We start from the raw sequence: 25,105 nt of genomic DNA on the forward strand, positions 1-25,105 counted from the left end.
CAATAACAACAAAAAAGTTCAGGAAGCTCAAAGAAAACATAAGTACAAAATTAAATAAAACCTGGAAAATATTCTATGAGCAAACTGAGAAGAAATAGCAACAACAGAAAAAAAGATAAAGAAATAGAAATCCTAACAATAAAAATCCACAACTAAACTGAAAAAAAAAAAATCATTTGAAAGCTAGAACAGTAGACTTTTTCAAGTAGAATAAAGAATCAGTAAGCTCAAAGATAAGACATGTAAAATTATCAAGGCAGAAAAGTTACTAATTAATTAATTAATTAATTAATTAATTAAGGCAGAAAAGTTAATAATTAATTAATTAATTAATTAATTAAAGAAGGGAGAGAATGGTAGTGAAATAGTAAAATGTGATGTTCTGGGAGGCTGAAACATATGAAAGGTTCAAGTTCATGTCAGTAGGTTTCCCTGAGTACACAGGGCACACACAACCCATGATCCATGGGTAAATCTGGCTAAATCTAGGGGTGGATCAATATGAAGATCTTATTGGGGATGCTCTCTCTGCTCTCTTCTCTCTCTCTCATACAATAAATCAATAGATAATTTTTAAAAAAATAGAATTCATTAAAAAAAGAATACCTATGCCAATTATGGGACAATGTTAAGAGAACAAATAATCATGTAATAGGATTTTTGCAAGAAAATCATGAAAGTGGCCCAGAAAAATTATACAAAAATTTTTAAAAATGCAGAAAGACAACACTCAAATATAAGAAGCTAAGATCACAAATCAAATGTAACCTAAAGAAGTCACCAAGGCACATCATAATCAAACTGTCAAAAATCAGTGTCAAAGAAAGTATACTGAAAGCAGCAACAAATTCAAAACCTATCCCACTCAAGAGAGTCCCAATACAGCCAGCAGCAGATTGTTCAGCAGAAACCTACAGGCCAGGGGAGAGTAAGACGATATACTCAGAGTTTTGAAGGAAATAAAACCAACAAGACTACTTTACCCAGAAAAATTTTCCTTTAGAAATGAGAGAGAAATAAACTTTCCCAGACAAACAAAACGTATCACCTTTGGGCAGGCTTGCTGTACAGTGATTACTAAAAAGAGTTTCTTAAGCTGAAATGAAAAACTGTTCATTAATAACAAAAAACATGAGAGTAAAACCTTTAATGATATAAGTAACACATAGTCATCCTAAGACTACTATAACACTGTAAAGATGGTGTAAAAGACAATTTCATCACCTACTTTAAAGGTTAAAAAAGAAAAATTATTAGAAACCATAGGTAAGTAATACAAATTCAAAAAAAAAGTGAAAATTTTGACTTCAAAGTCATAAAAGGTGGGTGGGAGAAGAGTCGAGTTTTTGCATGTGATTAAAGTTATTATCTGCTCAAAATAGACAGTTATAAGAAGAGGATGTCTTATGTAAGCCACATGGTAACCACAAATTAAAATCCTATCATAATTTCACGAAATTTAAAAAAAGAGTCAAAGTATGCCACCCACCAAAACCTCTCAAATCAAAAAGGAAAATAACATAAGAGAAAGAAACAAAGGACCTACAGAACAGCCAAGAAACAAATTAGAAAACAGCAGTAGCAAGACCTTACCTACCAATAATTTCCTTGAATGTGAGTGTATTAAATTCACTTATCAAAAGTCGGAGAGTGGTTAAATGGAAAAAAAAATCCAAACATATGCTATCTTCAAGAGACTCACTTTACTAATAAAGACACACAGAGCCTAAAAGCAATATTTCCACAATAGAAACCAAAAGAAAGTAGAGGTAGCTAACTTTATATCAGATTTTAAGTCAAAAATTATGAAAAAGAGACAAAAAAGGTAATGATAAAGATGCAAATTTACCAAAAGGGCATGATAATTGTAAATATATATGCATCTGACATCAGAGCACCTAAATACAGAGAGCAATTATTATATGATCTGGAAAGACAGATGGAATGCAACACCGTAACAGTCAGGGACCTTAATATGCCACATTCAACAATGGACATATCATCTAGACAAAGTCAATAGGGAAACGCTGGACTTGAATTACCCTTTAGACCAAATGGACCTAACAGACGCTACATGAAACATCCCATCTAGCACCAGAATACACATTCTTCTAAAGCACACATGGAACACTGTCCAGCATAGCTTCTATGTTAGGCACAAAGCAAGCCTACCTTTCAGATAACTGAAAACATATCAAGTATCTTTTTGGATCACAGTGGCATAAAACTAGAAATCAATAACAATAAGATAAATCTTGAGAAATGTGCAAGTATGTGGAAATTAGACAGCATGCTCTCCATCACCCAATGGGTCACAGAAGATATCAACAAAGACATTTTAAACATACCCTGAGACAAAAGAAGGGGAAATTACCCAGTATATACAGAAACATGGAGCACATAAAAAACTATTATTAACAATGACACCAGCAAGTCAGATAACCTAGAAGAAATGGACATTCCTAGACACATACAACCTAACAAAACTGAATCACAAAGAAAAAGAAAATCTAAACAAATTGATGATGAGTTAAAGGGTTGAATCACTAATAAAAAAGTCTTCTATCAAATGAAACCCAGTACCAGACCTATGACATAGTCACTGCTGAATTTTACCCAATATTTATAGAACAAATCCCAATTATTCTCAAACTTCTCAAAGAAAACTTAAGTAAAAGAAACTTCCATACACACTTCATGAAACCTTCAAACCTGATATCAAAGCCAATTACAGGCCAATATCCGTAATAAGCATAAATTCAAAACTTTTCAACATAATATTGGCACACTGAATTCAATTACACATTATAACAATCATTCACCATGATCAAGTGGGTTTATTTCAGGGAGGCAACATGGTTCAACATATACGAATTGATAAATTTAATACACCATATTAATGAAATGAAGAATAAAAAACATATGATCATTTTAAGAGAGGCAGAAAAAACATTTGACAAAAAACATTTCATTCCTTTCATGATAAAAACTTTAGAAGGAATATGCCTCAACCAAAAAAAAGTCATGTATGAATAACTCATAGGTCACATCATACTCAACATGAAAAATTGAAAGCTTATTCTCTAAGACCAAAAAAAAAGAAGACAAAGATGCTCATTCTCAGTACTTCTTTTCCACATAGCACTAGAAGTCCTGGCAAGAGCATTTATCAAGAGAGAAATCAAAGGCATTCTATTTTTTTTTAATTTCTCTATGTATTTATTATTAGCTATGTTTAATGCAGAAGTGGGGACAGAAAGCTCACAAACAACTCTACACAACTTCACAGGACACACTGCAGGGAAAAAGTGACTGAGTTGGGTCAATAGTATCCTAGGGTCTTGGTGAAAGCATCCCTGGGGGAGGTGGACCTCTGATCCCTGGTGGAGGGGGGTCTTATTCCTGGAGGGGGCATGCCTATCAGTGTACCTCAAGCAAAGGCATTCTATTAAGGAAGGAAGAAGTAAAATTATCTCTATTTGGTGATGGCATGATGTTATACATAGAAAACAGTTTAGAACTGATAAGAGAAATCAATAAAGTTACAGGATACAAAATAAACATACAAAACCCATAGCATTTCTATACTATCTAGTGAGAAACCATGTATAAGGTCACATTCAGTAAAAGCTCTTCTGAGCACCACCTGCTGTTCTTCCAGGTTTGACAAGGAAGCAAGGCAGGATCTCTATAGACCTGGCCTTGGCAGGGACCCACATGCCAGTTACTGCAAAGTCACACTGATCCAGAAAATAGTATGAAATGATTTAAAACAAGCACTGGGAAGTTGTCAGACCCAAGATACAACAAAAACCACAAGATATGCTATGTGTTCAGAATGTACTTATCCTTCTGTGCCTAACTCCTCTATGTATCAGTCATGCATAGTCTCCCAGAATAGCTTAATCAGTTTCTCTGTAAAAATGACCCTTTTCTTTTCTGACAGGTGGGCTGAAGCATCTCTAGCTTCAGACCCTCAGGGTGCTTTTGCTTAGTAAACTTTCCTTAATCTCTTCAGATGATGCCTCCTGAGTCTTACTCTGAACTGTGACACTATCTGAAAAGTAAATTAAGAAACAATTCCATTTGCAATAGCAGCCAAAAAAAAAAAAAAAGAAAAATAATTAGTTATAATACTTAGGTATAAATTTACCCCAACAGGTGATATACCTTTATACTAAAAATTATGAAACACTGATAAAAAGAAAAATTTTTTGGAGAGGTTTTTGCTATAGGGCTCGCCAGACAGACAGAGATAGAGAGACAGAAAGTGAGAAATCACCCCCCAGGGGGATGGCCACACCGCAATCCCTTCTCCTCCATTCTCCTCTCGGGATTTTGGGCACGTACGCACATGCGCCTGGTGTGAGCTTTTTAAGCCACTGGATCCGAAACTCGAACCACGGTCAACTACATGGGAGGCAGCGACATAGCCATTACACTAACTGCTGGCCCTGATAAAAAGATATTTAAAAAAAATACTAATAAGTGAAAGATAACCTGTTAATAAATTAAAAGAATTAATATTGTCAAAATGTTCATACTACCCAAAGCAATCTACATATTTAATGCAATTCTTATCAAAATTCTAATGTCATTTTTCATAGACATAGAAAATAAAAACAATTACTTAAATTTGTATGGAACTATGAAAGACTTCAAGTAGCCATAATGATCATGAATAAAATGAACAAAGCTAGAGACATCACATTCTATGTATTCAAAATTATATCTAACAAAGCAATTATAATCAAAACAACATGATACTGACATAAAAACAAATATATAAATCCATAGAATAAAATGAAAAGTTTAGAAATAAGTCCACTTATTTATGGTTAATTTAATTTAATTTTATTATTATTATCATCATAATCTTGTTTACATTACATTGGGTTACATATAACTTTACAGTGTATTACATTGCTTTTTCAAAAGGGAATGCCATGCATGTCAGTCAATACATAGACATTAATCTCCCCACTTCATCATTCAATATCTTTTCTATGTTTTTTCCAATCATTATTATTATTATTCTAATTAATTTTTAAAACAGGCAATCACTATTTCTCATTTTGCTTGTAAAAAGACTTTACCCATCATGAAATACTTCTCAGACCAATCCAGTTGAGAATACTATACATGTCATCACCAACAGGTAATAAGCCATATCTGTTTCTCACTAACGTCTTACCTCTCTATTGTTCTTTTGATATCTTTCTCTATTCTCTTCTCCTCAAACCCCCCCCCCAATTCCACACTGTCCTATTCTCGTTAAGTACCTTCACTGCTTGGTTAATTTATTTTTAAAGAGGATAAAAAATGGGGTGAGGATAGTCTCTTTAATAAATGATATTGGAAAAACTGGTTATCCACATGCACAAAAAGAAGCTGACCTCCATCTCACACCATATACAAAAAGAGATGGGAGACTTAAGGTTAAACCTATAAGATAACTAGAAGAAAAACTTAAAGGAAAAGTTGCCAAACTAGGCCTGGACATTGATATTTTGAGTATGACCCCAAAATCACAACCAACAAAAGCAGAAATACACAAATAGGTTTGCATCAAACTAAAAAGAATCCCTACAGCATAGAAGCAACAAAGTGAAAAGGCAATCCACATGTGAAAAAAATATTTGCTAAAAAAAAAGAACTCCAACAATTCAGTACTCAGAAAACAAATTAACTGGTTTAAAAATAATCGACAAAGGGCCTGGATAATCATCTCACAAGAGATGACATACATAGGCCAACAGGTACATGAGAAAATATTCAGCATCATTAATCATTAAGGAAATGCAAATTAAAACAACTATGAGATACCAACTCACACTAGATAGAATGGTTATTATTAAAAAGATGAAAGATAAATTGGAGTGAGACTGTAGAAAAAGGGAATGTTTGTATACTGTTGGGAGGAATGTAAATTAGTATAGCCATTATGAAAAATGATATGAAGGGAGGACCAGCAGTTAGCGTAATGGCTATGTCACTGAACTCCCATGTAGCTGACTGTGGTTCAAGTCCTGGACCTGGTGGCTTAAATTCATGCTAGGCACATGTGCCCAGGAACCCAAGAGGAGAAGGGATTGTGACATGGCCATCCCCTTTGGGGGGATGATTTCTCACTTTCTATCTCTCTGTCTCTCTCTGTCTTTCTGGTGAGCGCACGTGCCCTATAGAAAAAAAAAAATGTATGAAGGGGACTAAAAAATCTAAAAGTCCACTACTTCTGGGTATATATCTAAAAGAATTGAACTGAAAATGTTGAAGGGATGTCTGCACTCCTGTGTTAATTACAGAAGTAATTAACAGCCAAGATAATGGAATCAACCTGTGTCCATCGGCTAATACATGGATAAAGAAAATGCTGTATCAATACACAATGGAACACTCTCTAGTCTTAAAAGAGAAGAAAATTCTATCATTTGGGACAACATGGATGAACCTGGAGGACATCATGCTAAGTAAAATAAGCGAAGCACCAAAAGAAATACTGAATGATCTTGCTTATATGTGGAATATAAAAAAGATGAACTCATTGAATTAGAATAGAATGTTGGTTACCAAAGCCAGAGAACATAGGGGAGCAAATGGGAGGTTATTGGTCAAAAGGTACAAAGTTTCAGATAGATAGGAGAAACGAGTTTTGAGATCTATTTTACTAGAGGGTACAGTAGATTATGTAATACAGTGATAAATATTTCAAAATAACTAAAAAGATGAATTTCAAATGTTTCATCACAAACAAATACATAAGTTAGGTGACAGAGGTATTCATTTGCTTGATTTAATCATTCCACATTCTATGCACATGTCAATAACCTCACTGTGTACTCTATAAATGTATATAATTATTTATAATTTGTCAATCAAAAATAATATTTACAAAAATAAAAATAATAAAACAGAATGAGGAAGACCAGTGAACATGGGTCATCAAGATAATAGACATGAAATATTGAAAAATGGTTTTAAAAAACACACAGACCAATACCAAAATATATTTTGCTGGCTAAGGTTGTTAATAGATTTTTTTTTTCTTTTTTTGGAGAGGTTTTTGCTATAGGGTGTGTGCGCTCGCCAGACAGAGAGACAGAGAGACAGAAAGCGAGAAATCACTCCCCAGGAGGGATGGCCACACCGCAATCCCTTCTCCTCCATTCTCTTCTCGGGAACTTGGGCACACACACACACACACACGCCCAGCGTGAGTTTAAGCCACCAGGTCCAGGACTTGAAACGCAGTTGACTACGTGGGAGTCCAGCGACATAGCCATGACGTCAACTGCTGGTCCCTGTTAATAGATTTTTAATAAAGAGAAATTCTTGTCAACACTAGATCCAAACTAGTACACCTACACATTATTTTTTTCTCACTATATAATATCATGTGTAAATGGAATTTATTCCATTTTAAAGATTCCATTTCTCTATAGTTAAAAAAAAATACACTGAGTTAAAATACTACGTCTCATATTCTGAAAAAGAACAAGAAGTCCATCTGGGCCACAGGTCGCATGGAGGTTAAGGTGGCTGGGTTCCACATGGCCAACTTCTCAATCTGAGTCCCAGACCCAGCAGCTTGAAAATCACACCAGATGTGTGTGTATGTATGCCCCAAATCTCAAGAGGAAAATGGTGGAGAAGGGACTGCACATGGCCATCCCTCTTGAGGGGTGAGTCTTCTTTCCCCCTCTCTGTCTCTCTCCGGCGAGCTCTGGTGAGCACATTTGCCCTATGGCAAAAATCTAAAAGAAAAGACAAAGTCCATCAGGTAAAATAAGAACATTTTCAAAAATCTAATAGCCTCAGGGAACCAGCAGTTAGCATAATGGCTATGTCGCTGGACTCCCATGTAGTCGACCGCGGTTCGCATCCTGGAGCCAGTGGCTTAAAACTCATGCCGGGCACGTGTGCGTGCGTGCCCAAGATCCCGAGAGGAGAATGGAGAAGGGATTGTGGTGTGACCATCCCCCCTGGGGGGTGATTTCTCGCTTTCTGTCTCTATGTCTCTCTCTCTGTCTGTCTGGCGAGCCCTATAGCGAAAAACCTCTCAAAAAAAAAAAAAAATCTAATAGCCTCAGTTACATCTGAAATTCAACTTCGGCTATACCATTAAAAAATAAAAAAGTCCAATAGGTCATTCCATTCTGATATTAAGGGAGAAAGGGTGTATGAATTAATATTTTTCCCTGAAATCTGGCTACTTTAATGTCATTATAAAGTTAGACTTTAAAAAATATATATATTGATTTGTGGGACCAGCAGTTGGCATAATGGTTATATCGCTGAACTCCCATGTAGTTGACCATGGTTCGAGTCCAGGACCAGCAGCTTAAAGTCACGCCGGGCGTGCGTGCATGAGTGCCCAAGATCCCAAGAGGAGAATGGAGGAGAAGGGATTGCGGCACGGCCATCCCCTGAATTGGGGGTGATTTCTCGCTTTCTGTCCCTCTGTCTTTCTGGTGAATGCACCCACCCGATAGCAAAAACCTCTCCACACACTCACACACACACACACACACACACAAAATCTGATCTGTAAGATTAGTGTCACAAATTTTCTTAAGAGAAATTGAACATTATTGTTCTTTCACAACATTTTTCTCCTAGTGTGGTATATAAAAGTTATTCATACTTTACAGTGATTCTCGGTTTTATATACAGGTTATCATCCATATTTAAAAAAAAAAAAAAAAACAAAGTGAAAACTACTCAGGAATAAAAATGAAAAGCAGAAAAGCCAAAAGGTGACCTCCCAATGTAACATTTAAAATGAAATCTGATTCTTTGACAGATCTGTGCCTGCTCCAAGGCTAGTAGTTATTAGAATTTTTCACACAGCTGAGACCTTTCCCACTCAGTGGCTTTCTCTTTTTTCACATTAACCTTTTCCCTGAAGCAGGACCCTATATGCTATCACAGCCAGAGTGCTAAAAGAAGCTTCCTAGAGATTAATAATGAAGGGGACTTTGCACTTCTTGTCAACCCAGCCCAGTGGTTCCTCCTCGCTGCTCCCAGAGGATCTGTAAGGGTTTTCCCAGACAGTCCAGAGCAAGGGGCACTATGGCCATGTTTAGCCTGGCGGAGGAAACTGGACAAATACAAATGAATCTTTGTCCGTGGTGGCACTTTGTATTTAATAGTTACTAAGCACTAACAGCATATAGCTGTCCTAAACTACAGGAGAAAACACACTAGCTATTTCATTCGACAGAAAAGGATTTTTTCAGTAATCGGTTTTCTTGTTTTAACATAACAATGAGTAGCGATGTCAATGTGCGACAAACAGTAGGGAAAACAAGGAATACCTTATTTTAGTAGCAGATCATAAAGAATTCTGTAAATATTATTTTGTCTGAATAAAAAGTTTATGTGTGAGCAAAATGATCTATTACAAAAGATACTGTCTTCAGATAATTAATTGAATCAATAGCTACAAAGAGCCAAAAATAAAAGAACCCATAGTAATTGTATGAAAATGTTTTCTCGTGAAAGGTAATTTTGTCTTAGAATGACACTAGACTCCACTGCTGAAAAGCAATGTTCCTTTGAGATATCCCAGTGCCACAGAACTGACCGATACAAACAGGTCATTACCTACGTCCTCCCCTGGTAAACTTTTTCTTCATCACTGTTATTTCTGTGAGCAATTTCCCACTTGTGAGAGCTTATCTCACTTTATGAACTCCTGTAATAAAATGGAAGTTGAAGCTCACACCATCAGTAGAAGGTTCATCATGGACCCAAATCAATGCCCCCTACATGCTCCAAAGCTTTTGTTCTTTCACAGCCCCGGAAATGAAGGACACAAGCCAGATTCGTACAACATGTGCAGCTGGTATCATCTGGCTTGGTGGCAGTGTCCTATCAACGAAAGGAAAATTTACCTAGCCCATCTACAATTTGTGTCAAAGACTTCTAAATCAAATTCAAACTGAAGCTCGTCATTTTCATCAGGGCATTTTATAGCTGTGTTAATAGTTATTTGCATTTGGCTTCATTAACAAAAAAATTAAAAATTACATTTCTGCTTATCACTCCTTGTTTGTAAACAGTATAAACAGACTTAAAACACACTCCATCCAGTTCAAGTCAGCAATTTGATATTATTTAGAGTATTTCTATGTAGGGGCCTATTTCTTCATTAAACAATAAATGTTAGTTTCTGATTTATACTAAAAGCATATGAATAAAATGCACACAGAGCCAGATATCTAGCTACATCTCCTGGTCCTAGTTTAAGATGCTCTTGGGGGTGCTGGCAGGTGGCATGGTAGTTAAGGTGTTGGACTCTCACATGGATGACTGTTGTCAAGCTCTTGGCCTGGTGACTTGCCTCTCTCTCCCTTTCTATCCAGATGAAAAATAATAATGATGATAAATACAAATAAATAAATAATTCTTTTTTTAAAAAAATAGATGCTCATAGAACTGAAATGGGAGAAAGGAGAGTGGCACTTACATTGCTGTTCATCGCTGTTGTCCCCACACTGATCTGTGAAGTCACACACGTTGTCAGGGGGCAGCGAGATCCCATTGCTGCACGGAAAGACTTCTGCTTCTGGCTGACCCTGAACAGAATTGAAAACACAGGAAACACAAAGGAGACAAAAAGCTCCATTCTTTGAGAATACCCACATCCTGGCCAGAGAGAACATTCTCGGTATTGCCTGTGAGAGATCAGGCAGCTCTCATAGGTGATTCCATATTTAAAAACTTTTTTCTTCTTTTCTCTGTCCTGCTTTTCCGATTTGCCTCATATGACTGGACACTACTGGTGACTACCTACAACTCTACCAAGACTCCCCAGCCAGTTAATTTACTCTTTCAGAGGAGTGTCTTTAGAAAATATTTAACTTGAATAATTGCAACATTTCTTTCTCTAGCTAAACATGGATATTTATTGCCCTATGTGTACCATGTTTAAACAATTTAAGGCTTTATGGTCATGCTATCTCCTGAAAGAAAAAAAAAAAAAAGAGGTTTTGTCCCTAGGGCATTTGCCCTCTCCAGAGAGAGAGAGACAGTGAGAAATCACCTCCCGGAGGGATGGCACATAAATGCACAATAAAACCATAAATTACATAGAAATGCTCTGTCTTGATTTCTATACTCATTTAACATCCATGTAACTTAGAAGATTGCTATGGTTATTAAACCACTTTAAATATTTCAGGCTTAATAAAGGACCTTTAAAAATTGAAGGGATACTGGATATTATTATTTTACAAAATCACTTCACTGCAACCCAAGAAGTCTGGGGACATAAGTTGGTGTTGGAAACTAGAACTCAGATACCCTGTGTGGAGTCCAGTGTTATTCCTTCTGTAGCGTACTGATTCGCCTGTCAATACATGTAAATTTGTTTTTACAAGGAAGACACAGGATTTCAGGATGCATATTCAGAACAAACAGTATATCAAAGCTGAGACCACACAGACTTCATAGACAAAATAAAATTCTGTAAAAGTGAATAATTATAGAAATTTTGGAGACTAGCAGATAGTGTAATGGTTACATTGCTTGGTTCCCACAAGGTCAACTGCAGTTCGAGTCCCAGACCCAGAGCTTTGAAATCCATGCTGGGTGCACATGCATACGTGCCAAACTCCCGAGAGAAGAATGGAGAAGGGATTAATGTATGGCTATTTCCCCTGGGTGTTGATTTCTTGCTTTCTGTCTCTTTGTCTCTGTTTCTCCAGTGAGTGCACGCACCCTATGGAAAAAAGAAAAAAACTCTCAAAAAAATGATTATAGGGACCAGCAGTTAGCATAAGGGCTATGTCGCTGGACTCCCACGTAGTCGATCGCGGTTTGAGTCCCGGACCCGGTGGCTTAAACTCACGCCGGGCACGTGTGCATGCATGCCCAAGATCCCGAGAGGAGAATGGAGGAGAAGGGATTGCAGCGTGGCCATCCCCCCTGGGGGAAGATTTCTCGCTTTCTGTCTCTCTGTCTCTCTCTGTCTGTCTGGCAAGCACACGCGCCCTAGAGCAAAAACCTCTCAAAAAAATAAAATGATTATAGAAATAAAATTCTGTGAATTGAAAATTCAAATATTTCTTTATATTTGATTTCTTAAAGGCATATTACAATTCTCTTTTCAACTGCATTCTTTTTTTATGCTACAGGATGTATGTGCTCATGACAGAAAGAGAAAGATAAGCCCCACTCCCAATGGGTCATGGTCACACTGCAATCTTTTTCCTCTAATTCTCCATCCTATCAGGATTCTGCGCATGGTCTTACATGCTCAGTGAGAAGTCATTAGGCTGGGACTCAAACCCCTGAACCTCTGTAGGCCATGTAGGATCTGGCTTCTACTGAGTTACACCTAAACACTGCACTGTGGATCCAGCCCTCACCTACGTGCTATTATCCCTACAACCTCACTGTAAGAGACAAAGATACTCATGAGACTCTAAGAAGCAATCTGAGTGTAGAGAATGGAAAGAACCATAGGTCAGGGACAGAGATTGCATCTGATTATTTTTAAAATGTTGGAAAATTAGGTTCTCCCTGTATTTAGGGGGGAAAAATGGGTGCATGCTGGGTTAAGATGGAGACATTCAACATTTGGAATGGGGGATCAAACTTTTGCCCTACTAATTAGCATTCCACATAAAACACTTCACTGCTCTTTCATTCCTTTTTTCAAAAATAAGTCTTCTCCTTATTTTCTATTTTGCAAAAATTAAACCTTGTCTACTCTTTGTCTCTTAAATGTTTTTTTCTCATAGTTACGTATTAAATCCCCCACTCTGCTCAGATCATACTTTTTTAAAAAAAGAATTATTTACTTAATTTTATTTATGTTTATTCTTAATTTGATAAAAGAGAGAGACAGAGAGAGAGAATGAGAAAAGAAGTCACCAGGTCCAAGACGCAAACCATGGTCAGCCATGTGGGAGTCTAGCGCCTTAACCACCATGCCACCTGACAGCCCCAGATCACCTTTTTTCCTAAGCATTATTTTCGCTCCCATTATTTCAGATATTATCTATTTGTTTTTGTCTCCTCAACATATATCTGCAGTCCTGCTATGCACTTCTCCTTTCAGAGTGTACACACACACACACACAAGCATACGCATACCACACACATCCTAATTGGCATATTTTCCTTAAATCAAAACTAAATCCATCATTCTATCTCCTACCTAACCAATTAGCTATTGCTCTCACAAGCCGTATTTCAATTGATGATACCTTTTTCTACACAACTACCCAAGTTTGGAACACCTATAAACTGTTTCTGTACTCCACCTACCCCTCTATGTATCAATCTCCAAGTCTCGTACATTACATATTTTAGTTGAAAACTCCATCGATTCTCATCTCAGCAACACCTCTTCTGAGTACATATTTTTGGATGTTTCTACTATCTACAATTCATTTTCCATTATTCAAGCAGTGGTCATTCTAAAGTACAAACTTGCTCCTACATAATTTCCCTCTGAAATCAATATAAACGCCATGATTCTTAATGTGGCTTATAAATGTTACTTACCCATTGAGGTTCAGTGTTTGTTATAGCATCCCTGACGTTCTCAGCCACAACCTTGCTAAACCACTACTAGGCCAGCAGTTTTAACATGCCATCTCTCAACTCCAGCTCTGAGATCTCTTTCTAATGCACTCGCCAAGTTAATATGAATTATTTTTTACTTTTCAGCTTAGATTTTCTCTAAGGAATCTTAGCTGATTTTCCCAAGCTAAGCTTTATTCCCAGGTTCTATCAACAACCATCTCCATTCATTCGTCTTATCTATAGGTCCAGTATGGTCACTCGTAAACTCGATTACATCCCTAGAGTTTAAGAATAAAGCAGTGGCCGAGCCGAGGGCATGATGGATAAGATGGCTAGATCCCACATGGCTGACCTCATTGTTCTAGTCCTGGGCTTAAGAAACATGCCAGGTGCATGTGTGTACACACGTGCCCCAAATCTCCCCAAATGAGGAAGAAATGGAAGAGAAAGGATTGCAGCATGACCAAGCCCCAATGGGGAGGGTACTTTCTCTTTTTATTTCTCAAGCAAGTGCATGTGCCCTCTGGCAAACAAATAGAAAAATGAATAAACAAGCAAAGCAGCTTGTACATTAAGTCTCCAGATTAGTCCATTGTCCATATCTACTACTTTTTGTTCTATAATCTACATTCAGCATTTCTTCTCCCCCCACCCCACCACCTCCACCACCATTGGTGATCATTATTTTGTTCTCTTTCATTTGGGATTTTTCAGGTTTTTTTTGTGTTTTATTTTTTTTTTTTGTATCAAAGTGAGATCATACAATATTTTCACTTTCTGAGCCTAGATTATTTCATGTTCTAGCAAATGACAACTCTTCTTCATTTTGTAAGGTTGATTACTAGTCTACTGTATGTATGTGCCACAGCTTCGTTATCCATTTGTCCATTAGTAGATATATAGACTGTATTTTCCATATGCTGGCTATTGCAAGTAAGTGGAGAGACCTCATGTTAAACTTGAGGGATATAGGTAATAAAATTGTACTCTCTGTGGGGTTCATGCTAAATGAATAGATTTTAACTGCCCTTGCCATGAAAGCAAACAAAATGAGTAACTACGTGAGATATGGATTCGTTCATTTGCTTCACTGTATTCACCATATTATTTCTATGCAGCCTATACATTATGTTGTTCATCTTAAATATACACAATAACATATTTCAAAGGCAAAAGTGGCAAAATATTGCAATATGTGTATCTGATTTTAAAAAATCTTATCTACTTTGTAACTTGTTTTTCCTTCAATATATTATTGTTACACTACCTTTTTGTTTGTATTAGTGCAAAATTTAAAAAAAAAAAGGATAAAACAGGATTATGACATTTTCACTATTGTATCTCCAGTTCTTGGCAGTAATAGCTGTTCAAGCAATTCAATTGCTAACTGAATGAAATTGATAAGGGATGACAATCATTTTAACTTTTATTCGCCATAGGCACATAAATGCAATGAAGATGTGAAATTTTTACATGCCAATAGAGAAAAGCTTTATACTTCTTGTGGACAGTGCTGCTTTTTCATTTCTAAATCTTGCATTATCATAAAAGACCCTTTAGATTTTGAAGCTCCGATTTTGTGTCACTGTGGGAAGGTATTCCGCCATCCCTCACCAGTAAGTATCTATATCGTGTCAATGCTCATTTCAAGTTTTTTTGCCTTAAGAGAGAAGGGAAGGAAGGAAGAGATGAAAGATGACAGAAAATAAAAAAGGAAGAAAAGAAAAAAGAAAACAGGAAGAAGGAAAGGGCAGAAGAGAGAAGAGAAGCACAAGAGAGTAAAGCAGCATGCAAAGATACAATATTTGAGGGCCAGCTAGTTATGTGGTGCTTGAGGTGGCTAGATCCCACATGGCTAATGGTGGTTCAAATCCCGGATCCAATGACTTGAGAAATATCCCAGGTGCATGTGCGTGCCCAAAATCCCAAAAGGAGGGAGAGATGGAGAAGGGATTGCGGCGTGGTCATTTCTAATGGACGTGGGTATGCATTCTCACTTTCCCCCTCTGCTGCTCTCTGGCAAGCACACATATCCTCTAACAAAGATTTTAACATATGAATTTTAAATCTTGATTCTAAATTCAGGTCTCATAACATAACATGTTCTAAATGGAAATTTAGAAAAAAATAATCACATATATTGTTTCCATCATAGCTGTTTATGGCTTAGTTTTAGCCTATAAACTGCTTTACTAACTGTTACTATCTCCTAAAAATAAAATTACCCTATACTGCTTCAAGTGTCATTCATCATTTAGACGAGAAATGAACTGGAATATTAGAACTCAAAGCCGATCAATATAATCTTGTAGTGTAATATTTATAAGATAAATGTGTATTTTTCTTTCCAAAAGATAAAACGATTTTCTAATGCTATTTTTATCATTTTTTCTCTAAATGTACCAGAAGAGACAAGGAATACAGGAATACTGAGAGTATTCATGGTTGTATTAATTCAGTTTAGTGAGGAGGTGAAAAATGCCTATTAGATACCAGTGTGCTAACACTGTACTGGGCACTTCATATAAATTGTCTCATTATCTCTGAAACACCCTCTATATTGTGCCCTACTTTTCCTTCTAAAAAATTAGTCAGATATGGGACCAGCAGTTGGCATAATGGCTATGTTGCTGGACTCCCACGTAGTCGACCATGGTTTGAGTCCCGGATCTGGTGGCTTAAACTCACAGTGGGCGCATGTGCATGCGTGCCCAAGATCCTGACAGGAGAATGAAAGAGAAGGGATTGCGGCGTGGCCATTCCCCCTGGGAGGTAATTTCTCGCTTTCTTTCTCTCTGTCTCTCTGTGTCTTTCTGGTGAGCGCACATGCCCTTTAGCAAAAACCTTTCAAAAAAAAAAAAATTACTCAGCTATAGCAAGCACTCATCCAAGATCACATGACTATTAAGTAATGAATCTTGGATGTGAATCCAAGATAGAAAAAAATTCCCATTTAATTTTAATTGAATTATATTACCGATGTATTTTAAAAGTTTTGTTTCTTTATTTATGACAGTGTGCATACAAGTACACAGAAGAGTAAAGAAGAGAGAGTGGAGCACCCTCCACAATCTGGTCATGCTGCAATCCTCTTCCCCTGTTCCTCCAGCTGTCACATGCTGGGCACTTACATGTGTGCCTAGTGTGTCTGAGGTTGACAGAGCTAGGGATAGGACCCATGGCTGCCCTCTTGAATCCAGCTTCTCTTAGCAATGGAGCCATTGAGCTATCTCTTGTCGATGATTTTTATCATGCATTATAAAGTTCCTGTGTGAGATTTCCAAAAGGCAAAATAATCAAAAGTGATAGACTGACTCTCATAAACACGTTTGTTTTGTTTTGTTTTTACATTGAGCACTTATTTATACTAGACATTATATTAGGCAGTAACAAAACACGAGAGAGACAGTACAGAATAATGCATGGTCGCTGATCCTAAAAGAATGTACAATGTCAGAAAAAGTCTATGAAGACATTTACAAAAGTAGATGTACACACAGCACTTTTAGTTTTGGAAAACACAGCAGATTACATTTTCTATTAAGTAAGCTAACTACAACAACAACAACAAAATCTATATATTGGCTAGAATAGAACACAAAAAACATATAATCCATATAATCCATAACTAAGTATTGAGCTTTAAGATGTAAAGTGAATCTCAAAAGAGATGTGAGGACATAAGTGTTGATGTAACAGTCAGTAGATTACTGAAAGAGGGTCCCAAAAACTATTTCAAGAAAAATAATCACTGAAAGAAGATATAAGATGGGACCAGCAGTTAGCATAATGGCTATGTGACTGGACTCCCATGTAGTTGACAACGATCTGAGTCCTAGACCCGGTGGCTTAAACTCACGCCGGGTGCATGTGCATGCCTGCCTAAGATCTCGAGAGGAGAATTGAGGAGAAGGGATTTGCTAGGAAAAAATTCCTGGCACCTTCCAAAGTGCCACTTACGTATTTCCAAAGATTATAATCACCCAAATAAAAGCTCACAGTGAAAAATTAATTTTCACAAAGGAATGAAGTTTCAGTGACTCAGAGACAGCACAATTCAACAAAGGCACGAGTAGACATCCAAAGATTTCACATATTGATATGTGGTGGAGAATACAAAATAACTGTATCAAATATGTAAAAGACTAAATTTTAAATAAGCATAAGAAATGAGACTAACAAAATAACCAGATATAATTTCATAAAAAGAATTATTAAAACTTAATTGCTATTTTAAAAAACAAAGTACATGGTATAGATACAGAAAAAGAAGAAATTAATATGAGTTTAGTGGATTAGAAGGTAAATGTGAATAAAGTATACAACATGCAATAAACTATATATATTTTTAAAATATATAGTTTAAGAAACCTAGAACATGGTGTGCTCAGTCCAACATATGATTAAAGTAAGGCTTATAAGGTACATAAAAGAGAAAATAGGAAAAAATAATATTTGAAACAAAAATTTTCCAGAAATGAAGAGATATGTGAACTTTAAGAATCAGTGAACAGGATAAATAAAAAGAAATATTCAACTAGTTACTTTGTAGTTAAACAGAAGAATTCTAAAGAAAAGAGTTACTTTGTAGCTAAACAGAAGAATTCCAAAGAAAAGGGGAGCTTTTTTTTATTTGAGAGGTTTGTTTTTTTTTTTAATATAGGGCACATGTGCTCGCCAGACAGACAGAGAGACATAGAGACAGCGAGAAATCACCCCCCCAGAGGGGATGGTCACGCCACAATCCCTTCTCCTCCATTCTCCTCTCAGGATCTTGGGCACAAACGCACACGTGCCCAGTGTGAGTTTTAAGCCACTGGGTCCAGTACGCGAACTGTGGTCGACTACATGGGAGACCAGCGACATAGCCATTACGCTAACTGCTGGTTCCCGAAAAGGTGAGTTTTTAAAGATCAACTAGACAGCCCTTCTAGGAGATACAAAAACCAAAGCCCATTCTGAGATGGTTACTGAACTTCAGCTGTGAAATATTGCTTTTAGGGACTAAAAATGAAGACTTTCTGAGAATACTCCTCAATTCCCACTGAATCTGATGCATAAAGAGTGAAAAACGGAACAAAAAGAGATTGCATATCACCTTTTCCAGCATGCCTCTGAATGCTCAGAATGAACTTCAAGAATTAGGAAGAAACGTACAACCCATCTCATGACCAGAAATCACTGCAGGGGCACAAGAAATATGAGAAAGCAAGAAAATACCACTTCTCCAAGGGAAAAGGATAACTGTTCTTCATCCACAGACAGTACAATGGAACTCATGGAAATGTTGGATAAAGAATTTAGAATATTCATAGTGACGAAGCTAACAGAGATGCAAGAGAAAGACAATGAATTCCAGAAGATATAGGAAAAAAGAGCCGATTTCCAGGAGTTGAGGAAGTTCTTGCACAATCTGAAAGAGGAAATACATATTATATAAAAGAATCAAAGATGTTAGAGATGAAGGTTGTAATACAAGAAATCAAAACCTCCCTTGAAAGTATTAAGAGTAGACTAGATCATACAGACGGTCAAGTCTCAGATGTAAAACATAAAATCACTGGCCTAGAAAAATCTATCATGAAGACTGAGAAAATAGCCCCCAAAATGAGAATAATATATGAGAAATACTAGATACCATTAAATGTCCAAACATCTGGATAACTCATATTCCAGAAGGTGAAGAGACTAATAAGGGCCTTGATAATCTATTCCATGAAATCTTGGAAAAAAACTTTCCGAACCTAGAGAAGCATTCAAAGATCCAGTCCATCCCAAGAAATACAAAGGACCCCAAATAGAATCAACCCAAGAAGATCTTCTCCAAGACACATTATAGCCAGATTGACCCAAACCACAGATAAAGACAAGATATTAAGTTTGGCAAGAGAGAAATATCAAGTTACCTACAAAGGATAGTTTATCAGGCTAACAGCAGACCTCTATTTGGAAACAATGCAAGCTAGAAAAGAATGAGAAAATATATTCAAAGTGTTAAGGGAAAAATAATTTCAACCAAGAATACTGTACCGAGCAAGATTATCCTTCATAAGAAAAGAAAAGACAAGGACATTCTCAGATAAACAAAACCTGATATAATTTACCAACATCAGACCAGCTCTCCAAGACATTTTGAAGGGAGTGCTATGCCAGGAAAACTAAATACAGAAACACAGAAATAGGAGTTCAAAAACAACCAAGAAAATGGCCAACTTAATGGTAGAGACAAGACTGGAGTTGAATGTTTTGTTCCAGAAGTTAAATGGGAAGATCAGACCACACAGAAGATAGATTAAGCACATGAGACTGAACTGGTGAAATAGAATAGGTGGGAGGAGGGAAGGAAATGGCAGGGGTTAAGAAATAGGGGAAATATATGTGTATGTGTGTATATATATATACACACATACACACACACATGAAACTAGAAATTGAAAATTATTTGTCAGTGATAACATATATGATTAAGCCACTATGCAGTGTATTCTAGATGGGAAATCACATTTTCTATGCTGTGATGATGCTCAGTGAATGAATGTAAAATAATTTTTAAAATAAATAAATAAAAAGAAAAAATCAACTAGACAAAAAATTTATCTACAAAAATATTCAGACTAGCTACTACCTATTCTACAGTAATATTGTAAGCAAATAGAAGAATAATGTTTTCAAAAAAATGAGAAAAAAATTACAGTTGGACTTAAGCTAAGCCATAATATACGTATTTATTTGAGCTAAAGAACAAAGTAAAGAAATTTTGGGACGATTAAAATTTGAGGGCTTTATTCCCAACAGTCCCACTAATTAATGAATACACAGGAGTCTTGAAAAAGTTCATGGGAGAATATATATTACTAAAAATTGTTTAAAATATCAGCACAAAATAAACTCATACTTTAATTACATTTTCCCACCAATGTTTTAAAATACTCTTATATTTTAAATTCTGTATTCAATAAGAATACATGAAAATAAAATATGAGTTCATAAAACTAATTTAAAAATATTTCAGTGTTTCACAGATGATTTTTGCTAGCAGTAATAGAGTTGAGTGAAAAATCAGAAAACTTAAAAAAATACATTTTAAACATAAACACGGGACCAAATAGTAGTGCAGCAGTAAAACATGACATTCTATCCCATGTGGGAAGGTTCAACACTTAAGTTCTGAGACCTTCCTGCCATGTGTGTGCCTATAATTCATGGATGGCCAAAGGTTTGGGGTAGATTGCAGCATTAGGACCCTGTTGGGAGTGTGTTTCTCTTTTACTCAAGAAAGAAAAAAGAAAAAAGAAAAAAGAAAAAAAAAGACAGAAAGAAAAGACAATTTCTTTAAAATACCATAATGGTAAACTTCAACATATAAAAAGTTAAAAAACACACTTGTAAGTGACATGCCACTGAGAATAGATCCCCTTAAAGTATGAGCCAACTGCTTCTAGAATTTATTTTGAGACATCAGGACTTGCTCCATTACTTTTACTATGTACACTTCTACTAATCACAGAGTATTGTTTGGTACCCAAATAAGTGACTTGATGGATCACATCATCTTCCATTTTTTATGAGTAGCTCAAGTTACAAATCACTCATGTCTTATGGTAAGGAGTTGACTCTATCTGGGACCAATAGGTAGTTCTCAAGAGGCCAGCAGCTATGTGTCACTTCTGCCCCCCAAAAAATAGAGACCTACAATGTGATTCTCTTACAAAGTTTCACATAGTCTTAAGAGCATATTAATCTTCCACAGAACCTTGTATTGAAGTCTTATTCTCTAGAACTCTTCTTTGTTTGAGGTACCACACAGCCTGAGTTTTTGTTTGTTTGTTTGCTTGCTTGTTCTTTGATATAGTGCTTTCTTGTAAAATTAAAATAAGGTAATTAAAGGTTCTATTTCAGGGACCAGCAGTTAGTGTAATGGCTATGTCACTGGACTCCCATGTAGTCAACTATGGTTGGAGCCCCGGACCTGGTGGCTTAAACTCACACCTGGCATGTGTGTGTGTGTGTGTGTGTGTGTGTGTGTGTGTGTATGTGCCCAAGATCCCAAGAGGAGAATGGAGGAGAAGGGATTGTGGTGTGGCCATACCCCCCTGGGAGTGGGCGTGGGTGATTTCTTGCTTTCTGTCTCTCTCTGTCTTTCTAGCAAGCACATGCACCCTATAATAAAAACCTCTCCAAAAAAAATAAAAAGTTCTATTTCTTTCTTAGAGGTAGGAGTTATAAGATGCAACAAATAGAGAAGGTACACTGCTGTCCCTCTGCTATGGTTTGAATAATGGCTTGTCCCTCAAATTTTATATTTTAGAATTTGGTCTTAGTGGGTGGGGATTGGATGTCTCCTGGAAATTCATTTGTCGGGAATTGATTTCATTAATTGTATTATAAAGATGTTAAGTGAAAAGTTAATTTCATCATGGTGTCCCAGGGTGGGACCTTTGGTTATGATAATATCATTAGGACAAGAATTCCATGATTAAGTTTTGGTGGGAACAAAAACAGAGGAAATGAGACCAGAATGGCAGAGAAAAAAGCCAAGTGGACAAAGACCACACTCTTCTCTGTTCATAATTCTGCCTTCTATCATTTAGGGATGCCTTGGGACTTCCCAGCCACCAAAACTGAGTTGAAATAAACCTCTGTTCTCTGGCAATGATGTTGAAAAGGGCACTCTTTTACACCATTAGTGAGAATGTAAATTAGCATAGCTACTATGGAAAATGGTGTGATGGTTTCCCAAACTAAAAATTTTATAAAACTATGCCACGGCAATGCTACTACTAGGTATATATCCAAAAGAAAGTACATCAGGATGTCTTAAGGATATCTGCACTCTAATGCGTATTTTAGCAATATTCACAATAGAATCTTGGAATTAACCTAACCGTATATCGACTGATGAACAGATAAAGAGAATGTAGTATTCGCAACACACACACACAGCCATTAAAGAGGATTAAATTCCATCACTTGATGTAAAATAAGTGAGTCTGGAGACATTACATGAAGTGAAATAAGTCAGGCACAAAAAGAAAAATACCATGGTTTCCTTCAGATGTGGAAATTAGAAATGTAAGTGACTTTTACAGGTAGAGAAATGCAGAGTGGCTGCTGGAGTTTTGGAAGTGTAGAAGCAGGGTATAAAAGAATGTTGATTAATGGAAACAAAATTGCAGATAGGAGACACAAGTTCTAGTGCTATAAAATAAGTGGGGGGAATATAGCTGCTGGCAATATTCTGTGTACCTCAACATAATTAAAAGGGAGAATTTTGAAAGATACCAACACAAGTAATGACAACTGATTAAGATGATAGGAATACGAATTATCTTGGTTTAATCATTACACATTGTATTCTTTTACTGAAATAAATCACATTATACTCTCACAAATATATGTAATTATTATGTTAATAAAAATATTTAAAAGAAATAAAAACACAAGAGTACTTTCATTAGACACAAATTTTAAAAAAGGATAAAAATCTAAGATGATATGTGTAAATGGTATAAAAGGAAACCCATAGGGATCAGCAGATGGCAGAATGGTTACATCACTGGACTCCCATGTAGTTGACTGCAGTTCAAATCTCAGGCCTGGCCACTTAAAATTCACACCAGGCACATGTATGTGCATGCCTGAGATTCCAAAAGCAGAGTGGAGTAGAAGGGACTATGGGATGGTCATCCCTCTTGGGGGTGATTTCTTGCTTTTTGTCTCTCTATCTCTCTCTCTCTCTCCAGTGAGCACACATGCCCTGTAGCAAAAAATCTTTCAAAAAATAAAGAAACCCATAAAACTCTGATGAAAGAAATCAAAGAAGATTCAAATAAATTAAAAGATATTCCATGCTTATGGATAGGAAGATTCAATATTTTTTAAAGTTCTCAAATGGAGTTATAGGTTTTAGGGCCATGTCAGTCAAAATCCCAGCAAGTTATTTTGTGATTATCAACAAACTGATTCTAAAGTTCATATAGAAAGAAAGGCAAAAGACCCAGAATAGCCAACAAAGCATTGAAGAAGATCAATGTCAGAAGATGGACAGTAACTGATTTCCATAATGAATATAAAGCCACAGTGGTGATGACAACACGATATTGGTGGAGAAATACATCAATGGAACAGGACAGAGAGCCCAAAAATAGACCTGCATCAACATAGTCGACCGTCTTTGGCAAAGGAATAAAGGAAATTCAGTAGAGAATAGTGTTTCCAAAAAGTGTTGCTGGAACAAATGGACATCCACATATATTAAAAAAGAATCTAGACATAGGATTTTGAGCTTTCACAAAAATCAACTTAAATGGATTCTGAATGTAAAAAGAATAATTCTAAAATTCTATGGAAGATAACACAGCATAAAATCTAGATAAGTTTGGATTTGATGGTAATATTTTAGATATAACATACAAAGCACTATCCATGAGTGAAAATAACAGGTAAATTAGACTTAATTAAAATTAAAATTTTCTGCTTTCTGACTCTATTAAGAAGGCAAGGCAGAGATTAAGAGAATATCTTTGTGAAACACACATCTCATAGAGAATTTTTATACAAAATATATGAAGAGCTCTTAAAATACAATGAATTTTAAAATATCTAATTTAGGCCAACAGTGGCATGGAGGTAAAGGGGCTGGATCCTGAGTGAATAACAGAGTTGTTTAAGTCCTGGACCTCACAGCTTGAGAAACAGGCCAGGTACATGTGTGGCATGCCCCAAATCCTAAAATAATATAAGAGAAGGTATGGCAGAGTGCCAACCCCCCTGGGGGATGATTTCTCATTCTCCCTCTTTCTCTCTTTCTGTATCTCTCCAATGAGAGCATGAACCCTATAGCAATAACACCTTACCAAGCAAAATATACAGTTAGAAAATAAGCATATGAAAAAATATGTTCAATATAGTATGTCTTCCAGGAATTGCAAAGTAAAACAACTATAAGCCCAGCTGTGGTGCACGGGCCATAGTGTGATACTGAAGCTATCCTGGATGACTATATGGAGTTTGAATCTAGATCAACATGAACTTGCTGGGTGTGCCCACAAACACATCTATGCTCCTGGCTGTCTAGGAGACTAAGAGGGGTGTGAAATTGTGGTGTAACAGGGTCCTGTCAGTGGTCCCTCCCTCCTTCCTTCCCTCCCCCTTTCTTAATAAATAAATAAAATGAAACAAACAAACAACAACAACAAAAAAAACCACCACCATGGGCCACAACATCACAACATAGCTATTAGAATGGCTAAAATCCAAAACACTTCCAACACCTGATGTTAAAAATATAGAGCAGCAGGGACCAGCAGTTAGCGTAATGGCTGTGTCGCTGGACTCCCATGTAGTCAACCATAGTTCACGTCCTGGATCCGGTGGCTTAAAACTCACGCCAGGCACGTGTGCGTGTGTGCCCAAGATCCCGAGAGGAGAATGGAGGAGAAGGGATTGCAGTATGGCCATCCCCTCTGGGGGGGTGATTTCTCGCTTTCTGTCTCTGTCTCTCTCTGTCTGTCTGACAAGCGCATGCGCCCTATAGCAAAAACCTCTCAAAACTATAGAGCAGCAG

General features: G+C 36.6%; 1 protein-coding gene across 1 annotated transcript in view; it reads right to left on the reverse strand.

Moving 5' to 3' along the window:
• MALRD1 (MAM and LDL receptor class A domain containing 1) overlaps window positions 1-10,649 on the reverse strand; it is a 400,826-nt gene extending 390,177 nt beyond the window's left edge. The window contains exon 1 of the mRNA XM_014584241.1: window positions 10,472-10,649. Within this exon, the coding sequence (XP_014439727.1) occupies window positions 10,472-10,649 (178 nt within the window). The remainder of the gene's footprint in view (window positions 1-10,471) is intronic.
• Between the last annotated feature and the right edge of the window lie 14,456 nt (window positions 10,650-25,105).

Source organism: Tupaia chinensis, unplaced genomic scaffold (genome assembly GCF_000334495.1).
Source record: "Tupaia chinensis unplaced genomic scaffold, TupChi_1.0 Scaffold146079_1, whole genome shotgun sequence".
NCBI lineage: Eukaryota > Metazoa > Chordata > Mammalia > Scandentia > Tupaiidae > Tupaia > Tupaia belangeri.